General features: G+C 40.7%; 1 protein-coding gene across 2 annotated transcripts in view; it reads right to left on the bottom strand.

Annotated features, from left to right (window-relative positions):
* SPATA13 (spermatogenesis associated 13) overlaps window positions 1-19,844 on the bottom strand; it is a 163,716-nt gene extending 143,872 nt beyond the window's left edge. Inside the window, exons 1-2 of one of the 2 annotated variants that reach the window (XM_027469295.3) lie at window positions 19,623-19,844; window positions 15,110-15,145 (exon numbers count right to left, since the gene is read on the bottom strand). In XM_027469295.3, coding sequence (XP_027325096.1) covers window positions 15,110-15,136 — 27 coding nt within the window. In that variant the 5' untranslated portion in view covers window positions 15,137-15,145; window positions 19,623-19,844. Of the gene's footprint in view, window positions 1-5,639; window positions 5,870-15,109; window positions 15,146-19,622 lie in introns of those variants that run through there. The other variant, XM_021274482.4, reaches the window with a different exon arrangement.
* Window positions 19,845-23,190: the final 3,346 nt, after the last annotated feature.

Raw genomic sequence — 23,190 nt, 5'->3', positions numbered from 1 at the left:
GCCTACAGGACTGAACTGTGTTTGCACTGAGTAGGCAAAGAGCTTCAAACTCTCCAGTAAGGTGGTTAAAAACAGTAACAGCAAAAGTTATCCAGTGATCTGCAACAACTATTCTGCCCAGCTGTAACCAGTACTTTCCTATAAATGAAGAGACATTTCTTCTGGGAATTACAGCACAGTTTAGCAGCTTTCACTTTATTCTGTCTCTCTCTCTTCCTGTCTCTCAGCTTAGCTGCTACAAGGAAAAAGAAGCTGAGAAGTGTCATCACAAGCCATACAAATGAGTAGCATCCAGAACAGAGTAAAAGAAAGTGCTAATCAACAGACTATATCAAATATAAAAGAACTAGAGCTGGTACAGCTCAGAAGAAAAACAAATAAATGACTAGGAACAGCTTCTAGTCAAAGGACCCATCCTGAACTTTCCATGTCTTCAGTGAAAAGACAAAGGGTCAACATACACAGGCAGAGCTGACCCAGAGCAGTTTCGATTTTGTTATGCTGTTCTGAGTGTTGGTCACTTGCTACATTGCAAATAATGGTCCCTTTTTGTCATCGAAAGAACAATAACTGCGACACCAAAATGCTTTTCATGCCATTCAGTGCAAGTCACTGCAGTGATTTTGTTCTGGCCTCTGCTTAATTCTTCCATCCCAATGGCTGCAGCGTTTCCCAGCACATCCAAAACACTTGGATCCGTGGTTCTTCTCCCTTAGTCCCAGTTGCACAATGATTTTGTTTACAGCTTATTTCTTCTCTCTGGATACAAATGATTCCAGCGAGGCACTCCAGCCCTTTCACAGTCTGACAGCCCCAGATGCAGATCACAGAGGATGGAGATGTTTGCTACCATCTGCTGGTGAACTAGGGCTGAGGGGCTGAGCAAGCATCACGGACCTGTCTGCTTTTCTGCATTCATTACCTGACCCCTTTTGAGTCACATTTATTTAGGGGTTTGATTGAAGCTAAGAAAATGCTGATACTTTTGTTGGGTGTCAAGAAGCCAGAAAAGCCAGGCATACTATACTGTAAGCAAATAAACAGGGAGAAACAGATACTAGTCCTTCACAGAAGAACAAATCTCTGGTAGCAAGACCTTTGAGGAGGCATGTGGGAGCTGCAGAACTCCCAGAAGTGTAATGACAGGCAGAAAACCTTGGTCTGCCATCACAGCTTGAGGTACTAAAGCTCTACCATTGCTGCTAGAAATAACAATGTCATTGCCTCAGAGAGTACTTGCTTCTATGGCAGTAGCTCCCAAATGATGCCTCATAATCCCAAGTGGGGCTAAGCAGTGTGCAGTGTATTTCAGGGTTGCTGAGACAAACAGTGGGGTCATATACTGTTGCTGAAGTGCTACTGTTGTGAAGAGTGAAGGAAATAGGTCAATCTCTCCTTTGGCTGCATCTCAAAGTGACAAAAACAACTAACAAATACACGAAATGGGGTGCGTCTGTACCCAAGAGCAGGGACAGAAAATAAACACATCTCTTGTGCCTGTCAGTTCATAGAAGCTGATGTAACAATATGGCTGGTGTATATATTGGAGAAGTCTTTAAAAGCTAAGTAGAAAAAGCATTTCAAGACAGCCATAACTGTTTCTGGATGCTTATCAAGGAACTTGTACTTGGAAGTGCTTAGCAACTCTATATTTAACTGAAATGAAGTTCAACAAGAAATGCACTGTTCTGCAAGCTGAAAACAACATCCAAGGTAAAGAACAAAGTGAAATTCTTCCCCACAGGTGCTGAGCATCCCCAGCTTCATCATCTCCTCAGCTTCAATGGGATCTGGGGACAAAGCAGCTCCCTGGGGTAATTGAACACCTTCCTAGATTAATCCCTAGAGTAATCCATTGCAGAATGAACCACAATCACGCTGCCCTCCTCCTGCACTCAATTCTCTGCAGGTGAACTTGAGACAGGGACTGAATGAGCATCACAGACCTGTCTGCTTTTCTGCATTTATTACCTGACCCCTTTTGACTCACATGCATTTAAGGGTTTGGTACATGGCTAGGAAAATGATGATATCTGCTGTGTGACAAGATGACATTTGTCATCACCACACTGTCCTGCTGCTCATGGTCTGCTCCTTTGATATAGGGTGCACGAAATCCATGCTCTTAGATTGTGAGCTTTTCTGCTAAGGCCCTTTGCTGTTTGCACTGCATTTACCCCAGTGGCTTTTGACTCCGGGGGTTACCCAGGCACCACCACAACAAAGCAATAACAAGCTGCACTTACTCTCTCAGCACAGGCCAGAGCAAAGTTCTCTGTAAGCCCAGCTGAGGCTTTTGAAACAGCAGCAAGGAAGGTTGCTGCTTGCTGCTGCCTACTTTCCACGCCTCACCTCCTCTCCTGCCCTCCCTGGCCTGTGCTTAGAAGGAAAACACAGGGCCCCTGATTTTCCTGGTTTTCTTATCACAGATACCGCTTGGGTTGTAGGACTCGAGCGTTGTTCTCTCATCCCTAGGGAGGAGTTTACATCGTCATTTCTCAGCAGCCGTTCCAATGACAAGTCCCTGCCCCAACGGCTGCAACTGGCAGGGAGGGCGAGCCATTGTGCAGCCTTTGAAATTTGGCATCAAGCTTGCGCTGGCTCCCAACCGCCTGCAAAGCAGCCCCAGCTCATTCATATATCCATGTCAGGCAGACAAAGCGCAGGGCTGAATTGGCAAGAAATCCCGAGGTAGGCTGATCCCCATCGAGTGAACTTCCTGGCCTTGAATAGAAAAGCACAGAGCAGCAGTTTTTGGTGCTTCCCCCCCCTGCACTGTTCAGGCAGGATCCAACAAAACAGTGAGAGGAAATCAATGGGATTCACGTGCAGCTAATCCTCAGCGAGTGAGCGCATTCTGTAACTAAAGCTGGTTGTGCCCTGTGAGTTTGAATTGCACTCATCTAAGCAGCATGCTGTCTGTTCCCTGGTTAGGAAATGGTAGGACTTTGTTGGTGTATCAATAGCTGTATGATCTTGTTATCTCTTCCTAAAGCCAGATATATGACACAAAGAGGTGCAATTCTAGACTCCCCTAACGCTGGCAGCAAAGGATGGAAAGTGCAGCAGTGATTCACACAAGCACTACCTGAAAAGGCCTTTGAAGAGGGGCTCTGGCCAAGCTGATAGCAGCCACAGCCCGATTTGTGTCACCCAGACATATCACGCAGTGCTCAGCCCCCTGCTCTCCCTATCAGCTCTGCGCCTGTCAACAGATCGAGAAGCACCAGCAGGCTGCTCTCCGAGGAGCTGGCAAATGAGCGGAGGCAGACTGACACGGAGACGTGAGAAAGAGCAGCCCCATCCCCTCCTCCAGGCTTCAGAACAAAGATGCTTGCGGTTTGTTATAAAGATGCTTCTTCCTTTGGTTTTCAAGCACTGGTGCCTACTTGAAAAGACACGTTCAACTCCGAGCCCTTTGCACTTGTCAGCACCCTTTTCAGCTGTCACCTCCCTCTAAGCCTTCCTGTACTCACGCCCTCCCCCACTACTAATTAAACTAGATTTTACAAAACAATATTTTGACAAAAGCGATGAGCTTTATGCACTACAGACCGTGAAATGCCTAGAGCAGGAGTCTCGTCTTTCTCCCACAGTTTCTGAAATATCATAAAAATGATTATTATACATATAATTAGAGTAGGCTTCAGCCTTAATATTTTTTCACCAATATTTCTAACTATAAACTAATTTCTGATAGGAATAAAAACTTCATAGCGTGGGGCAGAAACACAACAACTTGGGACAAAACTTGTACCATTCTTCCTGTCCATGTCTCTGTCCTCCCTCCTCCAGCAGTGATGTGACCTCTTTCAGCTTCAAAGGATTTAAATTAACTTGCAGTACCAGTGCTGTTCTAGCTGATATAAGGACATAAGCAAGGCAGGGTTGTAGGGAAGAAGTATCTTTCATCAGCCTGCCACTGTGAAAACAGAAGGCTTGTGTGCCCAAATCCTTGTTGGATTTTTCCAACTGTCAACAAAAGAATTGTTGGTCAAAAAAAATGTTACCTTCCTCTACAAAGACTTTTTAAAATTAACTTTAAAATTATTGGGATTTGTGTATGTGCATTTTGTTGTTGATGATTATTTGGTTGGTTTTGCTTGTAAGTTTTACTCCAAAGCCATCTGTTGGCTTGGCATCCCATTTTGGGATATATTCCATACAGTTGCACCTACTTTTTGACATATTTTTACTTCCAGGTAGCAAAAGCACAGCATGATAGGATCCAGTCTCCCTTCCCATTGCAATTCCTTCCTCTACATGCTTTGCAGCCCAAAGGCAGAGTTGCAAGTCCTCACAACTCTGATATGAAGGCATAAAAATCCAATATACCATTAGCAAGTGTAGGTAAGGCCACTGTATTTTTTGAAATACCATTTAGTGAACACTCACTTTGGGAAGATAAGATTTCCTCATAAGTAGGGAATCTGAAGTAATACCACTGTAAACTCCTACACAGAAAGAAAGCATCCAGTATAATTCATTTCAAGTGAATTTTACTCCAAACACACTTTGCCCCGGCAGCTGATTTTTATTTAGGATTTATGCTGCAAATGGTACAGAGCTGGGCTGGGGTCACACTGTACCAGGCACTTTAAAGGGCTTGCAGTAACACCTTCTGGGCAGTGTCTACCTCACAAGCCAAGAGAAAAGACAGGTCAAAAACTGAGAAAGGGATACAGCAGAGATATATGACAACTACTTATGCAGCATAATGAATCATGCAGAGCTGAAGGAAGAGCAGCTACCCTGCCCTGTCACACTATCCAGTTACTCATAATTGGCTCTCATCTTAAATACATAATAACAGATGGAGGTGAGGTTCCTTCAGTTACTGCTCTGCAAGCAATTGACTCTAAAATGAAGTTTTTAAAGCAGCACTTCAGAAGATAGTGAGTGGGTGTATTATCAAACAGCACTGTAGTGAAAGCACTGGTAAAGAAAGGAAAGGCAACGATGTTAGTCTCATCTCATCCTGACAATGCTGGTCTCTTCAAGATGAGATTGGAACGTGTGTCTCAAAGAAATGAAGATCTGATCTGAATCTCTGAATGGGAGAAACAGCTGACCTGCAAAGCAGCTCTGGCTTCTGCCTAATTTTATCACAATCACATGCCAGGTAAATTGCGTGTCTAGATTTTTGTTTGATTATTTGTGTTTTCCTTCAAGTCCTTTATTATAGGGTTGCATTTTTTTCTAAGTTATTGTATCTTGGTGAAGTTGACAAATCCTCGTCATCCCTATGTTATCTAGGAAGCTTGAAATATTTCCCCAAAACACTGCCCCGTCCTTACAGAAATTAATAGCTTGTGCTTATATACCTCTCTGCATTTGCTGTCGATATAAATACAGTAGCATTTCCAGACTACAATGAGGAAAGTGGCTGTGCATTTGGCTATTTTAAAGTCAAAAGACAGAAGCTTTAAAAGGCAACTAGTAATCTCTTCTCTAAAACCAGATCCATTTAGTCTGTCTAGTTCCAACCAGTGGTGCATACGCCATTTTGCAGTGCAGTTCCCTTTAAATGTTATTACTCCCCTTAAAATTTTGTAAACATGTCTTACAGTTGGAAAAACACGTAAAATACGAATTTGCTGTGCCACCAGCTGCTTTACATGATGCATATCTGAGCTTACCTTCCATGTGACGGAGGGGCAAGCTGCCAAGGTGAAGGTAACTTTCTCTGTCACCACATTGAAGGTGACCCGAAACATGGTTTGTATTCCAGTAGCCTCAGACCCGGGGCAGAAATCTTCAGCGATGGCCACACTGCTCACTTGTGTACATGCTGCCAGTCTCCTGTCACGCTGCACTATACGTTCAGCAAACCCATAATGTTATGATCAAAGCTGAAGCCTGAAACAGCTGTAAGGGTCCAGCTTTTCCCAGCAGCCTTGCTCCTGTGTGTCAGGACTAATCAGATTAGCTGGTTTTACTTGTCTGAGTTGGGACTAACAGGTTAGCAGAACAGTTTGGGTGGGGGAAGGGAGCAGAAAATAAATCAAATTAGGGCATTTAGTAAGCAGCTGAGATTTCCTTCCTGCTTGCTTTTGTCTCTTTACAAGGCTCACACAGAGCCAGGACAATGCACCACAAAAACGCAGCTTTGTTTTAGAGCAGCTCTTTGAATAGGAGAATTTCCCTAACTTTGCCTTGATTTGATTCGTTTTTGGTTGCCAGTGATCACCAAGAGGAGAGCTCTCCCACAGTAGCCTGGATGTTGTGCAGATAAACAAGCCTCAGACAGAAAAGGCAAGTATTGTGTTTTTTTCGTCCCACACTACCCGCCAAGGCAACACGCAGGCTGTGCCAAGAGATCAGTCACACGACCTGCTCTGCACAGTGCTGGATAACGATGGTCACAGATGGTCAAATCTGAAGACTAGGGCAAAAGGGTCAGAGGGACACAACAGGAGAGAAAAATGGACCAAGTCATGAACCTCAGCCACTTTAGAGTACCTTTTCACCTCTCTGAGTAAGGCAGATTTACCCTTAGGGGAAGGAAAATTAAAAAGGAGAAAGAAAAAAGGCAAATCAAGTAGTGCAGTAGCCTCCTCCCCACCATTAACAGTTCTTGACTAGATGCATGAGCTCTGATGATGACATGACATGAGAGACACTGCATGTGGAAGACCCCTGATGAACACAACCGATGCAGTCAGCTCTGCCTGATACCATCACACAACAGTACTAGCATGCAAACAACAGACTTAGTTTGGGAAATGTCTCTCATCTGTATTTATCCTTCCAAGAAATAAGTCTGTAGTTCGAGCGAGTCACTCAATTTCCTACCCTGCCGATGGAATAAGATCAGGTCAACTGGCCTCTGCAACTGCCTCTTTCTCACCACTTACTGAAGAGAGGGAGGCTATACACTGACATTTCAGAGAGCCGATATGACATGAGATCAAGACATCCCTTGAAAACTTCTATTAAATCTTTGGACTGAGTTCCAAGATGCATTTTCTTTCCCCTATTTGCTCTGTGGGTCTGATCTGTGACTCTAGGCAGATGTTTGTTGTAGAATGAAAAGGCCATCAGAATGTCCTGAATTCTACTAATTAGTAACTGTTCCATGAGTAAAACATCCATGGTGTTGGAAAGAGGCCATTTTGAGGACCTTTTATTCTTACAGGTGAATACTGTTTCATATAATTGTACTGACACTGGACAGAATAGACATGCTACAGCTCTCCAAAGGGAATAGTGCCTTGACAATCTGACCCTGTAAGAATTCATTTATTCTAATAATGTATGGCCCAGAAGAAGCCACAGAGAAGCAAAAGCTAAGGAATGTCCCAAACGTTTTGATGATGGCATATGGGTGGATTGCTGTACTTCAGTGCCTGCACTGGCAGGAGTGAAGCCCCCAGTGTTTAGAGGGCACAAAAGCCTCATCACAAGACTATTATTTAAAACCATAAACAAACAAAACCCCAAAAACCCAATAGCCTCATAGCTTAACTCCCAGCACTTCAACATGAGTCAGATGACAAAGGAGAACTTTGTAGGAAGCCCACTATGAACGCTGCCATACAGATCTGATGCTCACCTTTAAAGAACAGAATGATGTCTTGTCATGTAAGCCAGAGCTGGCTAGACAGACAAATCTTCTGTTTGTTATGATTATGTAGTAGTTTTTAAAAAATTACTATTATTTTCATAAAGAGAAAATAAGATTCAACTCCTTGTAAATAATACACCAATAGTAACATACTTATGAATTCCTGAAGAGACTCATGCACGGTGAAATGTGCTTCTTGCCTCTCATCAGCTGACTTCCTCTTGTCTGCTTTCATTTACCTACCTAGGTAGTTTCTCTTAGCACTATTCAAGTACAAGTCGACCAAGTGGAGGCAAAATAACATGAAGTATCTGCTTGCTTTGGTTTTATAAACTCAATGGTTTTTCTTTTATTTGAAGTGCTGGTTTACTGGGAATCTGAAATAGAAAGTTTCCTTTGTGAGAAAGACAAGCTTGTAAACTGTCTTCCAAGTGCCAGCAATGCCATTGTTCCCATGAATTATAGTTGTCACAGGCAGTCAGGCTCAGGTCGAGATAGGTCCTCTAGTAATTTGTGCCACACTGATAGAGAGCTCTGGGGATGAAAAGCTGTATCATGAAGACAAGTGAGTTTTAGGCTGGTATGGTCTCAGTGCCCCCTGTGCTACTGTGCACAGAGCGTGGTGCTTGTTCCTATTTTTAATCAACAGTCTCATGACTCCAGAAAATTACAATAATTGGGGTTCAAGGTCATTACAGATGCTTAGATTGCTGTAACTAATTTCCACTTCCAAGAAACAGAGCAGAGGGCATGTTAAACTGTTTTTGGAAAAAAAAAAAAAAAAAAAAAAGTTTCTGTGAGATACTGCTACAAACAAAAAAATTAAATGCATTTATACTTATATAATGCTGTGTACAAATTACTCCTGGGAGTAGTCCCATTGCATACATAATAAAGAAGGACTTGACCATAATAAAACAACAAATGTATTTTATTATGGAACTGATTAATTCAGAAAGAAGTGGCTTTGACATTTAACTCATTGATTATTGCACCTGTTCTTTGTAATCATTTTCCAGCTGCCTTATATTGGGTCTCAACCTTATCGATTAACACTGAGACAGGGTCCACCTGCAGATTGCATCTTGCACAGCAAAGCACCTAGCACAAGATCCTCACCTTTAACAAGGGCTGGACATTATCATGGTAAGAAGAAATGAGAAAAGAGCTCAACATATGAAACCTCCAAACTAGATGTTCAGCTAACACAATATACCTTTTCCTCCTCTCCACGTTACCTTTTAGCTTCTCCCTTCTCCGTTGTATCTTCATGCTCTGTGATATATATCTGCTTTTCATGTCTTGTTACCATTCATACTGTAAGCTCCTCAGGGCAACATTTGATTTATTCTATGTACAGCCCCAAACTTATGCCTGAGTACTAGCAAGGTCTCTGGAGCACCAGTGCATTATAAATTAAGTTCAGCATATTAAGACAAGCCTGAACTGCTACCTTCAAGTGTTTAGAGAAGTTATTCCTCAGACACATTTTCCCCTCCTGTTAATCCAAAGACATGCATAATAAATTTTTTTAAAACAAATACTCTCAATATGCTGAATATATTGACTTAGCAAATTGCGCAGAAGATCACAACTGGGAGCTCAGTGACAAATACTGCTTTATGGCATACTCAGAAATAGTCTCTACTGATTTTCCCTTCCCTTCCCTTCCGTTTCCTTCCCTTCCCTTCCCACACCTAGAATCATAGAACCATTAAGGTTGGAAAATCCCTCCAAGATCATCTGCTCCAACCACCCCCCTACCACCAGTGTCACCCACTGAGCCATGTCCCCAAGCACCACGTCCAACCTCTCCTTGAACACCCCCAGGGACGGTGACTCCACCACCTCCCTGGGCAACCCGTCCCAGTGCCTGACTGCTCTTTCTGAGCAGAAATGTTGCCTCATTGCCAACCTGAACCTCCCCTGGCACAACTTGAGGCTATTCCCTCTGGTCCTATCACTTGTTAGCTGTGAGAAGAGGCCGACCCCAGCTCCTCACATCTTCTTTTCAGGTAGTTGTAGAGAGCAATAAGGTCTGCCCTGAGCTTCCTCTAACTTATATGTTAGCATGCACCCTGCTCTTTGGTAACACCCCCACTGTTCTTCCTTCCCAAAGAAACAATCAGATCCAGAAGCATATCCCAACATGACAACGATTGCAGACATAAGTCCCGAGATCTGTCCAAAGAACAGATCCTATCTGTCCTGGCATACAAGAAACGTTAACTGAGACACCATTATTTTGTGCTAGTACCTGCTCCTCCCATGGACAAATATGGGTTTTACTCTGTGAAATATATGTACTATTGCATCTTGCTAGTGTATTACAGGCCATCATTGTGACTCTTCTACAGGGCCAACATTATAATAGCACAGCAAGCTCTGAATGGCAGTGGGCAGTCTTATCTGAGGTCCTGTCCCTCAGGCTTATTCAAACACACACTAACACAGAATGTGCCATCCACAAGCCACCAACAATACATTTTCAGGCTGCTGTCAAATGAAAGGAAGTGTAAAACGAAGATAGGCAGAAGCAACATGATCTGCCCTCCATTGGCTTAACTTTTTCTGGTCAAAAGCGCAAAGCTCATAGAGAGAAGGCCACTTAGGAATCCCAATACCTCATTTTATGAATCTGATAATGAGACACCTGTACTGGACTAAAAACAAATAATTGCACATTTTCACATCAACTCAGAAAACACATAATAACAGTGGTTTGGTGCATTTTAATTGCCAGCGAGCTGTGGTAAGTGGAATTTCAGGTTTTATTTATCCTTGCAGATGCTGCCTCTAGCCCCTCTGAAGTGTTTTGCGGGTCTTTTAGCCTAACATCTTCCAGCTGACCTAATGGAAAATGGAAAGCTTTCACACTCCTTGTGCTTTGAAAATATCTGCTTAAACCTGCCTCAATGAATTTCCCATCTCTTTGGATTTGGATAGTATTTGCTAGTATATGTTCAAGGAATTATGCCTGAAATCTCTCCCTTAAGCATCTTAAACCCCGTGAAATCAGTTTTGCTTATGACAAGACAGTGGAACAGAAAATGATGCAGACTCTAAACGAGAACTTTTGCTGTGTTTCAGAGCAGGACACTGCAAGAAAGGCTGCTTGCCTGCTCCATTATCCTACTGCTTGCACTGCTGTACAAGGAATTCCTGCTTCGAAAGAAAGCCTTTCTGAATTCAACAGCTCCTTCTGGTGGTCTAAAAGAAAATGCTTGATTACAGTCGGCTCATGGCAATGCAGCAGCATTAATGCACAATTCATTCAGTAATCATATGTAATAGAAGTTATGAGGTGAGTAAAATAACCATTAAAGTTATGATTCAATAAATATGCCATGCCAACTATATTTTGCATTACTCTCATAGAAGAGACAAGGTTTCTAGAATATCCTTTTTCTCCCATTCTACCACAATATTGCTGTGAATTTTCTTTCTTTTTGTAAATAAGTAAATATGAAGACAGGTGATGGGATGAAAAGTGGTAGCGGTCAAAAATTTTGAACTACTGGCCCAGAAAAATGAAGAGAATTCCTTAAGGATGTCTTTGGCAAGGACATCTCAGAGCAAGTGATTCTGATTTTGAGGAAATGATCAACATATAAGAGAGGGATCTGATACAATCCTTGCTGAAGACAGAGGGGCTTCCTCTAGTAGTATGAGTGTGCTTTTGGTCAGCCTCAAAGACACCACCTTTGAGGAGGAAAAATACATTACAAAATCTCCGAGCAGCAGACCTTCTGAGATGCCAAAGAGCTTTCATTTTCTTGATTTTACCCTCAGATTGTCCAACATTAGGACAGATACTATTCTCTTTTTAGGCTCACCCCTTATGAGTAACAACCACAGAGCACAACATGCATTCTGTCCTTGCCATACTCACTAACATCAGGTCATTCCCCAGCCACCCAAACAAAACATCACTTTGGGAGTTATAGGCAGCAGTCCCTCATCATATTTCTAAATGATGCATTGCTTTAATTAACAAAATTTCCTGTCGGGCCTCTACAACTGCACTTCCTATCTGACAGTCCTTTTAAGATTTATCTGTTGAGATGTTCATGGCTGCTGTCAGAGGGCTCCAGAGAAGATCTTTCACATCACACCCCCAGCTGGGCAGCGTGATAACTGCTCAGCTGGATCCCAGGTACCTAAGATTATGCTTAAGTGAAATACCAAATAGATCTTCAAGTTAAAACAGCAAGATAAATTTTATTTAAAAATATAAATGAGTCATGTTCTGCCCAAACTTTCACCAAATTTTGATCGGCAAAACCCAAAATTTTACAAAAGTAATGAATGAGACAGATATTTAAATTAACTGCAAAAGCCACAGCACATATCTTTATAAATACAACTTCCCCTAAAATATCTGCAATCCAGATTTTTTTGAAAGATAGTACAGCATAAATTAAAGTGAAATCATTTTTAAAAAGGATATATACTTGAAAAAAAAAGCACTAAGAGCATGAAAAAAAAAAACAACAAACACACCACCAAAACAAACAAATACAAAATGACAAAACAGACTCTAAACGATAGTTCAATTTTTCTATTTTATGTCTTTCCTGTCAACAACGTTGACTGATGTTAGTATGAATTTTAGGATATGGCCTATGTGGTACCATGACTGGGGTACCATGACTGTGGTACCAAAGGAAACCTAATCTCAGAGATAAAAAGTGATTATTTATGATAATGTGATGTTAGTCTTCGGCCTGGAGCTCACTCAGAATACAGGGAAAAAAACAGTTTGGGGTCGACTGCTGATTTTCCTCTACCATGTGGTTCAAATCCTTTCTAGATGTCAGTCATCCACTACATGTCCAAAGGGTGCTTCATATTACACCTGAAAGCAGTGAGAATAATCCTGAGCTTGCAAGAAATAAACAGAGAACACATCCTGGGAAAGAAATGTTATTTCTAATTTCCTAGTCATTTCTCAACCCATTCCAAAAAACTTCCATCCTGTTTCACCTTTCTTCCTTTCTTGTATTTTTTTTTTTTTTTTTGCTAATGCAAACTGCGCCACCTCTCCAGGTTTAGTTTATACCCCTAAGCTAATTTCTCTTGGGTCTCATCATTCTTGTTCTGTTGCCTGTTTCTTCCAACATCCCCTTTCCGTGTCCTTGCATAAGTTCGACTTGCTGTTGCTGAAGACGTCTCCTTTTCCACTGTTTTTATGAGCCAGAAAAGTTCATGTCTGTCATCTCAGTTCACCTTTCATCCTCCTCAGAAAGCATCTTCTGCCTTACGTCTCTTGCCATCTCTGCAGTGATTACGTAAGCCCTCTCACTGTGTACAGGAAGGCAGAGATTGACTTAGAGATGTCCCAAATTCTGCTGAACCATGCATGTGTACACGTGCTATTTTCATCCCCACTGTGCAGCTCAGCTGGCAGTGGCAGACTCACAAGCCAGAAGCATAAATACACGTACAACATTTATGATCCTCCAGTACTCTGCTGCTGTTAACATTTGCTCTCACCTGCTCTGCCTGGCAGTTTTCTCCACTATACATTTCTCTCCTGTGTTGCATAATTCCATATATATTAGTACCTTCTCTAGTGCTCACTCCAGGGCACAAATCTCACACATACCAATGCTATATGAAGGAAAATCACACACTGGTATTCAGAGGTCTCAGGCAGAATACAGAAACAACTCTCATGGCTTACTGTTTAGCCAAATTAGTTTTGGAGGACCTTACTCTGCCCTCTTACACAAAGAAAACTACTGAGCTGCTGAAGGGAAGAATTCCTGTTGCAGGACCTAACTCTCTGAGAACATTCCTGGTACATTTGCTTCTTGCAGAAGACAGTGAAACTATTTTGTACATCTGCAGAATGTGAGAGACATCCCTTTCTCTCCTCCATCCATGTTTCTTTCCAGCAGGACATTTTGTCCTGCTCTTTCCCAGAACTTATGTTTATGTCCTCATTCCAGCCACATGATGTCTATTGTGCTACCAACCACTGTGCTCTTTGTCTTCTGTACAGGAGGCAGTCTTAAGAAGGAAATTTAATGGAAAGATTTATTATAATCCTATAGAAACAGAGAGCCAAACCCCCATAGTTGCTTCTCAGCTTGAGCCTTTCCCTGCATGATTTAAATTGGACTGATTTATCTCGTTCCCGGATATATAATTCCTAAAAGACTGGTGCAAGGATGCTGACAGCAGCTTGGCAGTCTATGGTTTGCTCTGAGTCAGATCAGGAGTTTCACCCGCTGTTGCCCACTATTGTCATTTTCCCAGAAATTTTCACACCTCCATTTCTTTGCAAAGCCAAAGCAGCTGCGCTATGACTCGCTGCTCTGCCATCAGCTGGTAAGAATAGCCTGTTTGTTTTTATGTCAATAGACAATTCCTGAAATGTCCTTGTCAAGAGAACAAAGCACGATAATCAGGACCACAAGACAGCCCTGAAAACTTGCAAGCCTTGCTCAAGCAAGGCTGTGAGCAGTAGAGAATGGAGAACTGCCCCAGAGGGGGCCAGGCCCTGATTGCCACTGCTCCTGGCAGCCTCCACCTGCAGGAGGGACAAACAACTGATAAACAGCCCTGACATTTCAAAGCAATGACAGCCTGGGTCTCTTTTACAATTACAATGTAGGACAGCAGTATGTTGGTAGCAATGAGCTCTGCCTAGACACATCTTTGAGTGTTTCAAACATTGACTATAACACCTCATCTCACCACTCATTTGCTTGACTATCTCATCATGTTTTCATTTCTAATGAACTCTAAAATCTAATTACCTTTACAAACATGACTACCTGAATATAGTTAGTCTACCTAAACGATGAACTTTCTTTACATGAAGTTACTACTTGCCCATTAAAAAAAAAAAAAAAAAAAAGATATATTTACAAACCTAGAGCTCAGAAAGCAAGTATTGACTATGGGATTTTGAAGCATTCTTGCTTTGGTTTGGTTTGTTAGTTTGTTATTATGCAAATTTATTCATTCAGAAAAAGTCATCTGAAAAAGCCTAAAACCGCTTGGATTACCCCACAGCTTTCTGATAATTTAGATCACTGTGTAATGCTACAATTTTGAAGTGTAAGAAACACCATTTCATTTCCTGACTAGCTGATCTGCATAGGATTCATTTTTAAAGTTGCTGAATTATGCTAACAAGATCACAATAACTAAAAGAGCTTTGGGAGCAAGAGGATGGAGTTGGGAGTTAGCTCTGCAGTTCCTCTGAGTGCAAAGGTTCATGTTTCCTCTTGAGCTACTCTGAGCGAGCAATACAAATCCTTAGAGCTCACATTAATGCAAGCCTGACTGACAACCTACCATTCAGAGAAGCCATCTCAGATTTCTGCAATTAGCATGTGCTCTAAAATTTCTGTTTCTGTAGTCTTTGTCTCTAATTTACATTTTGAAAAGGCTCTTGAGAATGAAGATGCCAAGACTGAGCAAATTCACTGCTCTTTAGATGCATTCTGCATATCTCCAAGTGCAATAAAAGTGTGTTTCTGTTAAAATCAACAGGATAAGTATCACATGGGAAAAAACTGTTCTTACCGAGTCAGAAGCACTGACGGCTTTCATGGTGAAACTCTGGAAAGAGACAAAAAAAACTATTCAATCCACTGAAATACAGAGACAGTGTATTAAGTAATGCAGAAAGTCTCAGACTGCACTTGCTAATCCCTGAAAATCTCTTCATGGCCTTAATAGCAGCTTTTTATATGGAAAACTGTATATTCAAGATGTCTATACACACCTTAATCATGGGAAAAAAAAAAAAAAAAAAAAGAAAAAAAGAGAGAAAGCAAAGATATATTAGTCATATATTAGTCATCCCATCTGCTTCAGTGACTGATTTTTCTCTTTGACAAGGCTTGCTTTAGAAGACACAAGAGATCAGATATTTATTACTTACCCAGGAAGGTTGTTCCACATTTTAAGAGTATTTTGCTGAAGAATAGGAGGCTTGAAAATCAATGAAACAAAGTCTGTAAACATCAATGCCTAATTAGGAACCATATTGGAATGGTGAAGTCAGCACATAGCAGGCAAAATAATATTGGTGAGATCAATTTCTGACATTTTGGTCTTGGATTAAGTACATTATACACACTTGAAGTTCCATGTTTGCACCCTAGATTTCCTGGACTTATGATGCAAGTTGTTTTAGGCCAGGTTCCTAACAAATAAATATGCTAAATTCCTAGGCCATTTTTAATATTGATGTCTTCACTGGGCAAACTTAACCATGTCATTCTTTCAGCTATTTCAACTACCTATTTACCTGGGATGCCTTGAATTTTTGGTGCCCATGAGAGGCAGAAAAAGAAAGGAAAAAGGAAAAAAGTCCTTTTAAATGGATTTTTACAAAATAGTAACATTAGCAGTTCTCTGTTCAACTACTAGTATGCTATTTAACCAACTCAAAGAGGTACAAAGGATTAAATATCTGAATGAATAACATTTAGTACTGTGTAGCTGTTCATTATACTGACATCCACTTTGCTGTATCTGATAATAAATTAAAATGATGACATTTATTATTAGAATATATAAATGCATTAATACGACTGCATTTTCCCCACACAGAAAATCAACTGAAATATTTACATTTATCACTTTCTTCTTCTATATGCAGGAAGCTTAACATGCTGATTAAAATGACCTTTGAAAATCCATGTTACTTATTCCTATGATAATTACACGGCACAGTGCATTAGCATGGGCATAACCAGCACGTGAAGGGACATGATCACTCCCCCTGCTCATCACTCCTGAGGACACATGGAGTACTGTGTCCGGTTTTAGACTCCCCAGTAAAAGAGAGATATTGGGAGAACTGGAGAGTGTCCAGAGCAGGAACACCCTGATGATTGCAGACTGTAGACACAACATATGATGAGGCTGAGAGCATAGCAAGGCAAATTCCTGTTGTGTTAAAGAAAAAAATCCCTTATGAGTGGTTGAACACTCTCACAGGTTGCACAGAATTGTCAAGCAGCCTCCACCCTTGAAGTTTTTAAAAGCCTGACTACAGGAAAAAGCACTTTGCAACCTGATTTAACATTGAAATTGGCTTTGCTTGCACAGATGGTTGAATGGGACACCTCCAGACGTTTTTTTCCAAACTAATTCTTAATATGCATCTAGATTTTCATTACTTGCAAAGAATGTGTTTGGAGTGTGGAGCTAAAACTCTTTCTGTTTTTCTTCATGCACATACTGTTCTGGGAGTAAGAGCTGCCCATGAGTACCCTGATTACAACTGTATTTAAAGAAAACACTTCTTCATCTAAGCACTTTGCAGACTCAAATTCTAATAAATAAAGAAATGGCTTCTGGCAAAATATTTACGCAGACCATGGAGCCCAGGTAGTCACTAGGGTTCCCTTTACAAGAGAAGGAAGTTCCTTTATCTCTTCATTCACAACAATGGGAGCTCAGAATGATCCATACAGATGTAGTGGCCCACAATGCAGATGTCTCCATTTCTGAACTGAACCCTACTAATCCCTGCATGGTGAAACAACTGCTGCGGCTCTTATTGCCCAATACTGCTTCAGTAGCTCCATGTAAAGCTGTTTCTGTCTGCTGTTTCTCTTCTGTGTTAGAGGTAAGTTTTCAGGACTATCATTCTGTTCTGCATATCTGTAACACCTAGCACAGCAGGTAGCATCTACACCAGCAGGCAAAACAAGGCCAAGGCACAGGTTCAGGATGTCCTGTGATCACCCTGTAAGCATGCTGTTCATTTATGTACTCTGTGGCATGATTTTGGCCTAAACCAGCCACCAGTTTCATACACCACACCAAGGTGGAGACAGCATGGAAATAACGCCCAATAAGTACTGTGGAAGAAGGCATCTGGTTTTCAGAGAGAGGGTTAGTGAGCTTCCCTGTAGGAACACAAACCAAGACATACACTCTAAAGAGTGCTTCCTGACCCCATTTCATTCCCTAATACAGACGTTGCCATCAGACCAATAAAAGATTAGTTATGAATAGTGTTTCTCAGGTTTACTGTCATATACATACAACCTAAAATAATCCCTTAATGAAACACAGCAGGATTTTTATCCCCAGGCTTTAACTCAGCATTGTAAAAAATATGTTAATTTTTTCCCTCACAAAGTAAAAATTAAGAAAATAACCTAGAAATATGGAATACTCCTTGGAGTTTTAATGGAGAAAGCACAAAGGTGATTCTATATATCAAAATTCAGCACTCCTTTCTTCAGTTCAGGGAAAGGCTGAACAAACAGTGTAAAATCCTAGCTACTCTGACACTTCGTATTTACAATTTCAATGATTTTGACTCTAGTAACATATTTCTCTACCACTTAGGACTTGGAAAAGCTCATACAAGGTTCAGTATTACAAATATAGATATTCAGAAGTTATTATTTCACTGCACTTTCAGTATCTTTAGATTACAGCTATCAGATAAATTACTGACGAATAAAGCTGCTGAGCAGTTTTTATTCTTTTATATCATGATAATTAATTTCTAGTAAATGGACAATAACAGAGCTGTTCTTCTCTCCCTATCTATGGCTCCCTGCCTGGGATCCAGCAGCCCAGCTTATCTGTACCAGTCGCAGGCAGACGTTGGCAGTAACAGATGCCGATAAACAATGGAAATAGTACAGCCAAAGGGAGGGCAAAGGAGGAGGGAGAGAGCAGTGACTGCTGTTTGAATAATTAAGGCTAGCTCACCACAAGCCAGACATGCTGCCATCCCCTCTGCAACCTCCTATCAGCTATATCAGGTCCACATAAAACTTATTCCTGTTTATTTTTGAGTAAAAATAAAGCTAATGAAACACAGCAAAAGTGGATTCTCAGTAATCTCAGATTGCATAAACTCTAAATCTCTGGTGATGCTTTGTATTTGTAGTGCAATGTTGCTGTAGCTTGCAATGATCCAAGGATTTAAACAAGACAATGTTTACAAAGGTATCTTTGATTGATAGAGCTGGAAAAAAATATGGGCTTTCAAGCACGTAAGCTCTTTTTCAGCTCTAAATCTCCAAGGTAAACTGAGAGCATGAATCACCGCTCTGATTTTAATTTAATTGAATTAGTCCTTTTCAAGGAAAAGGACAGTTGATACCAAGGGAGCATAAGAAAATGTTAGCAGAAATAGAGGTGATAATGTTTGAGACACTGTGGGACCAGAAATCCGTAATTACTGCCTACAGAACAGTGAGCTCTTAAAAGAGGATATGGTGTAGAGAAAACACTGCCAACCAGTTTTTCTACTGTATCCATGATTTTTAGTTCCCAGGCTAATTTCTGGAGGCATTTTTCACCTCTATCTGAAGGATCAGGATTAAGAGATCAAACTGTGGCTTTTTTGCAAAATACTTCTTGCTCTTTGCTGGATCTTTCTTTCTTCCTTCCTTCCTTAATTAAAAACAATTATCTGTGTGAATTAATTCCACTATTCAGTTCTTGTTTCATTTCTCTCCTACAATCTTCATTTGGCCCTCTGGATGAAGTATAGCATCACATCTTGGGACATAAGATCCATACATCCAAGGCTGGACACAGAAGTGGTGGAAAGCTCCATTGTAGGGCATGACCTTCTTCCATCCGAGTGCTAGCACACGGTGAGATGGGATGCCAGTGTAGGTGCAGTCAGTAACATGTGGGAGAAGAGCTCTTTTTGAGATACAGAAAGCCTGTACATAGCATTATCTAATGATCCCAGATTCAGATTTCCTGCTGGAGTAAGGAGGAGGTAAATTTCTATACACGCCATACACAGTCACCGATGAGCTGGAAGAATGACGGTCACTGTAGCAACAGTGATCTGATCCTCCAGTAGTCTGAAGCTGACCTGACAGGCACCAGACCCAAGCAAACATGCAATTGTCCTATTAGTCTTTAAAGAAGTTAAAGAACACACTTGTGAGCTTTTCTGATACAAAAAAAAACTTTTGTCAGAGGAGGGGGAGGGGAAGATAGAAAAATGCAAACAGATTTAAAGGATGTTATTTAAAAATGTTAACAAGATTAATCCTGTGAATTCCCATATCTCTTGCTTCAGCCTTTAGCAACTTACATTTGTCTGTGATGTACAAGGCACGTGTGCTGCAGAATAAACACCATCCTCCTTCTTTTATAAGTTCTTTTTATAACAGCAGAACGCCTGGAGGCAGGACACGCTGACTATCTGCACAGCATCCTGCAGGCTTCTTTACTGACACGAGGTGCACCATTTCTAGGTAATGTGACAGAGCCAGTGCACGTTCCTGTTGTTTCGATGGATTTTACTCTGGAAAGTAATAATCTGTTGTGCCACGTGTGGGGGTGGGGTGGGGGAAAGGAGCAGGGGCCCGGTACCAAATGTCATACAAGCACTGGTCACATCTACTCACATCACACTGCTGATACGGCTCGGGTTGACCTTGATGCTCTCTGCCAAAGAGAACATTTATGTAACAAGTTGAGCAGGCGGTCCACAGCTGATAAGTGTGTCAAATAAGCACACCAGGACTTTTCTGGTGCAGTACATCATCAAGCGCTTGGCACTGATGGGCATATTTCCCAAGGTGACACACAAAGATCCATCTTTTAAAAGACAAGCTGTTTTCCAGGATGCCCACAAAATTAGTTTTGTTAAACTAATTATAAATTCTACTGAAGCTAAAGTTTATTATTGCTTGACAATTTTCTATTTCATTTTAGCCAAGGTGCTAGGGACTGAATTAAAAATCCCTAGTGCTGAAGGCTATCTCCACAGTATGCGATACAGCAGGTTTTGCAGGTATAACAGATTTAAGGCCTCCGTTCAGGAGACCACCAGTGGATGATACAAAACCAAAATGAAGAAAGAAAACATTAACACAATGAGAGCTGTGTGCACTAGGCGGTATGACTCAGAGGGGCTCACAGCATGGAAAATTACTCTGGTGGTAACACAGGAGCAAATGAAATGTGTTTCAGGCCAGTCAAGAAATGATTGCTTTGGAGATGATAGCACCCACGTGTAGCTATCTGTAGGGATCGTACTTCTGTTTTCTTTCGTAAGAGAATAATAGCTTCTATCAGCACTCATTACTTTAGTGTTAGGCATTTAAAACCTTTGAGGAAAGAAAAATCATATTTTAGTCAAGTAAAAATAAACTTTACTTTTCCAATTTTCCTTCTTTTTTTTTTTTCCCTCCATTACAAAAATATCCACAAAGTGATCTAATAAATTATTAAATAATACAGCTGAACACACAATTTGAGAATTGCTTGTGGTCAGTAGTTTGCTAAAAAGGTTTAAATCTTCATATCTGGACAGATAGTCAAGAACAGATGAGTTGTGAACAGGCAGATTGGAATGATCACTTAATTCTCAAGTATTTATGGAAAAGAATATTCCATCATCTCTCAGACACTGATGCTGAGTACCTAAAGATGACACAAAGCCTTATTTTTGCTGAAACAAGAGGAGGAATATTCAATGCATAATTAGTGTACTGTGTACTCACTGTCTGTGATAAACCCAGTACATTTAAATAAAATTATCCCAACCACTAATATGATATTTTTACAAGACTTGCAAAAAATGCTATTTTGCTTTCAGGAGTTAGTTTTGCACCTGATCATTTCTAAATGAAATTTGTTTAATGTACACAAGCATGGAGCAGAAAAACAAGCATATGCTAGACTCTGAGTGAAAGTACCACCACCGGACTTCCACTCTGCCTAAAATAAGGAGAGCAAAAAGGCCACTCTTTATGAGTTTTTTTACCTGCCTTGAAATTCAAATAAAAGCATTAGCATCAAAACCAATAATGCTAAGATATGTAATATATACACAAAAATACCTCCCGTGACACTCAGAGAAGAAATGTAAGTCACGGATTTCATTGCCTTACCTAGGAATTACTACAAAATATGTTTTATTGACCAAACGAAAGTGGAAGAAGGCAATAAGTAACAAGCCATGGTAGTTCTCTGGATCTGCAGAAATCAGTAGCAAAAATCCCATCGATTCAAGTGCCCATAAATTCACTAGGAACAAAAGGAATTTAGAGGTGGAGGAGGAGCTCTATCCTTTTGAGTTTCAGTAAGATAATTAGTTAAGCTTCAATAATTTTCAATGCAGGCCATAATTGCTTGAAAGAGCTATACTCACATGATGTGTGTCTTCAGCAGACAATGTTGTATCACGGGGGATAACCAACATAATTATATGGCACAGTTTGTCTCGAATTAATAGTTCTGAGAGTTCAGGTTAAGACAGATTCGATTTCAAGTTGTCTAAATCAGGAGCCTAAAAAAAACTCTTTTTGTCTTAGCTCTCTGTAAAATAGAACAATAACCCACTAAGTGATTTCTGTTCATTACAGGGCTGCAAACTTTCCAGGCTGCTTAGAGTTAAGGGCTCTCTGATTAACACCGTTGGGAGATGTTTCAACATGAGCATCAATGGCTAGTCTTCACGTCGGTATCCTTTATCCTACAGAAGTTCTCCACACTTGACTGGACTCCTTGAAGTGGCTGAAATGATACTTTTTAACCATAGGAATGAGAAGTGAAGCTGACAACTAGAAGTGATATCATACGATACTTCCTGCCCTAGGAGCCTGTTTCCAGTTCTTCAGTGCCTGCCAGATGTCAGCCACCACGTCAGCGAGCTCCTGTGCAGGATGCCTGCTGCTGGTTTGGTTGTGTTTCAAACTGAGGTTAGGAAAAAATCACAAGACCTCTTGTTAAGAATTTCCAGCAGCACTTTTTGGGGGGAAATAGGCTTGAAATTTAGTTTTAGTGAACCATCTGTCCCCCAGGAACATGCTTTTGTTATTGAACTAGAGGCAAGGACACTCTCTCCTGTGTTCACACAGCCCCCTTTACTGGTGAGATGGAAAAAACTGGATTTGAGAACACACAAAGCAACAAGAAAAGAAAGGATAATTCTAACAACTAGATAAAGTCCTCTTCTCTCAGATCTTCCACTTCCTGTTTCATTCTACTATATGTTTTTCATATATATATATATATATATATATATATATATGAATATTTTCATATTCCTGTATAGCTTGTCACAGGAATCAGGGAAATTTCTGTTTGGTTTTTTTTGTTTTTTTTTTGTTTTTTTTTTTTCTTCTCTTCCAAGTATAGATTTAAGGTTGCAAGTTCAAATTTTTGGCATCATTCAAATCCTCAAAGCCATTGAGGATATCCTAGCAGACTTTCTCCATTTCCTACTGTTCCTCGAGTTACCCAGCTTTCAAAGAATCGCAGAGCAACTTGGGTCGAAAGAGACCTTAAGGATTATCTAGTCGAACCTCCCATGGGCAGGGATGCCACCCACAAGCTTTCCTACTTGCCTACATTTCTGTTTGTAAAATCTCTGTGATGTTGACACATCTGCTGCTGGCTATGCACAATACACTTCTCCTCTCCAAGAAAAACAGTTACCTGAGTTCATGCTGTGTAGTTATCCAATGTAGGATTATTTCAGAAGTCTTTTGCAGCATGAAAATGTTGCTTATAACTTTTATATGCACGACATGTAGATAGGATATAAACAACTGCTCTATATTACAGGATCCTAAAAATTATCCATTAAGTACTTTTGGCCTATCTCTAGAAGTAAAGAAAGTCCAGAGAAAACATACAATATATGCATG

The sequence above is a fragment of the Anas platyrhynchos genome, chromosome 1 (assembly GCF_047663525.1).
Source record: "Anas platyrhynchos isolate ZD024472 breed Pekin duck chromosome 1, IASCAAS_PekinDuck_T2T, whole genome shotgun sequence".
Lineage (NCBI taxonomy): Eukaryota > Metazoa > Chordata > Aves > Anseriformes > Anatidae > Anas > Anas platyrhynchos.
The sequence above is the reverse complement of the archived record's forward strand: the minus strand, read 5'-3'. Positions and strand labels throughout refer to the sequence as shown.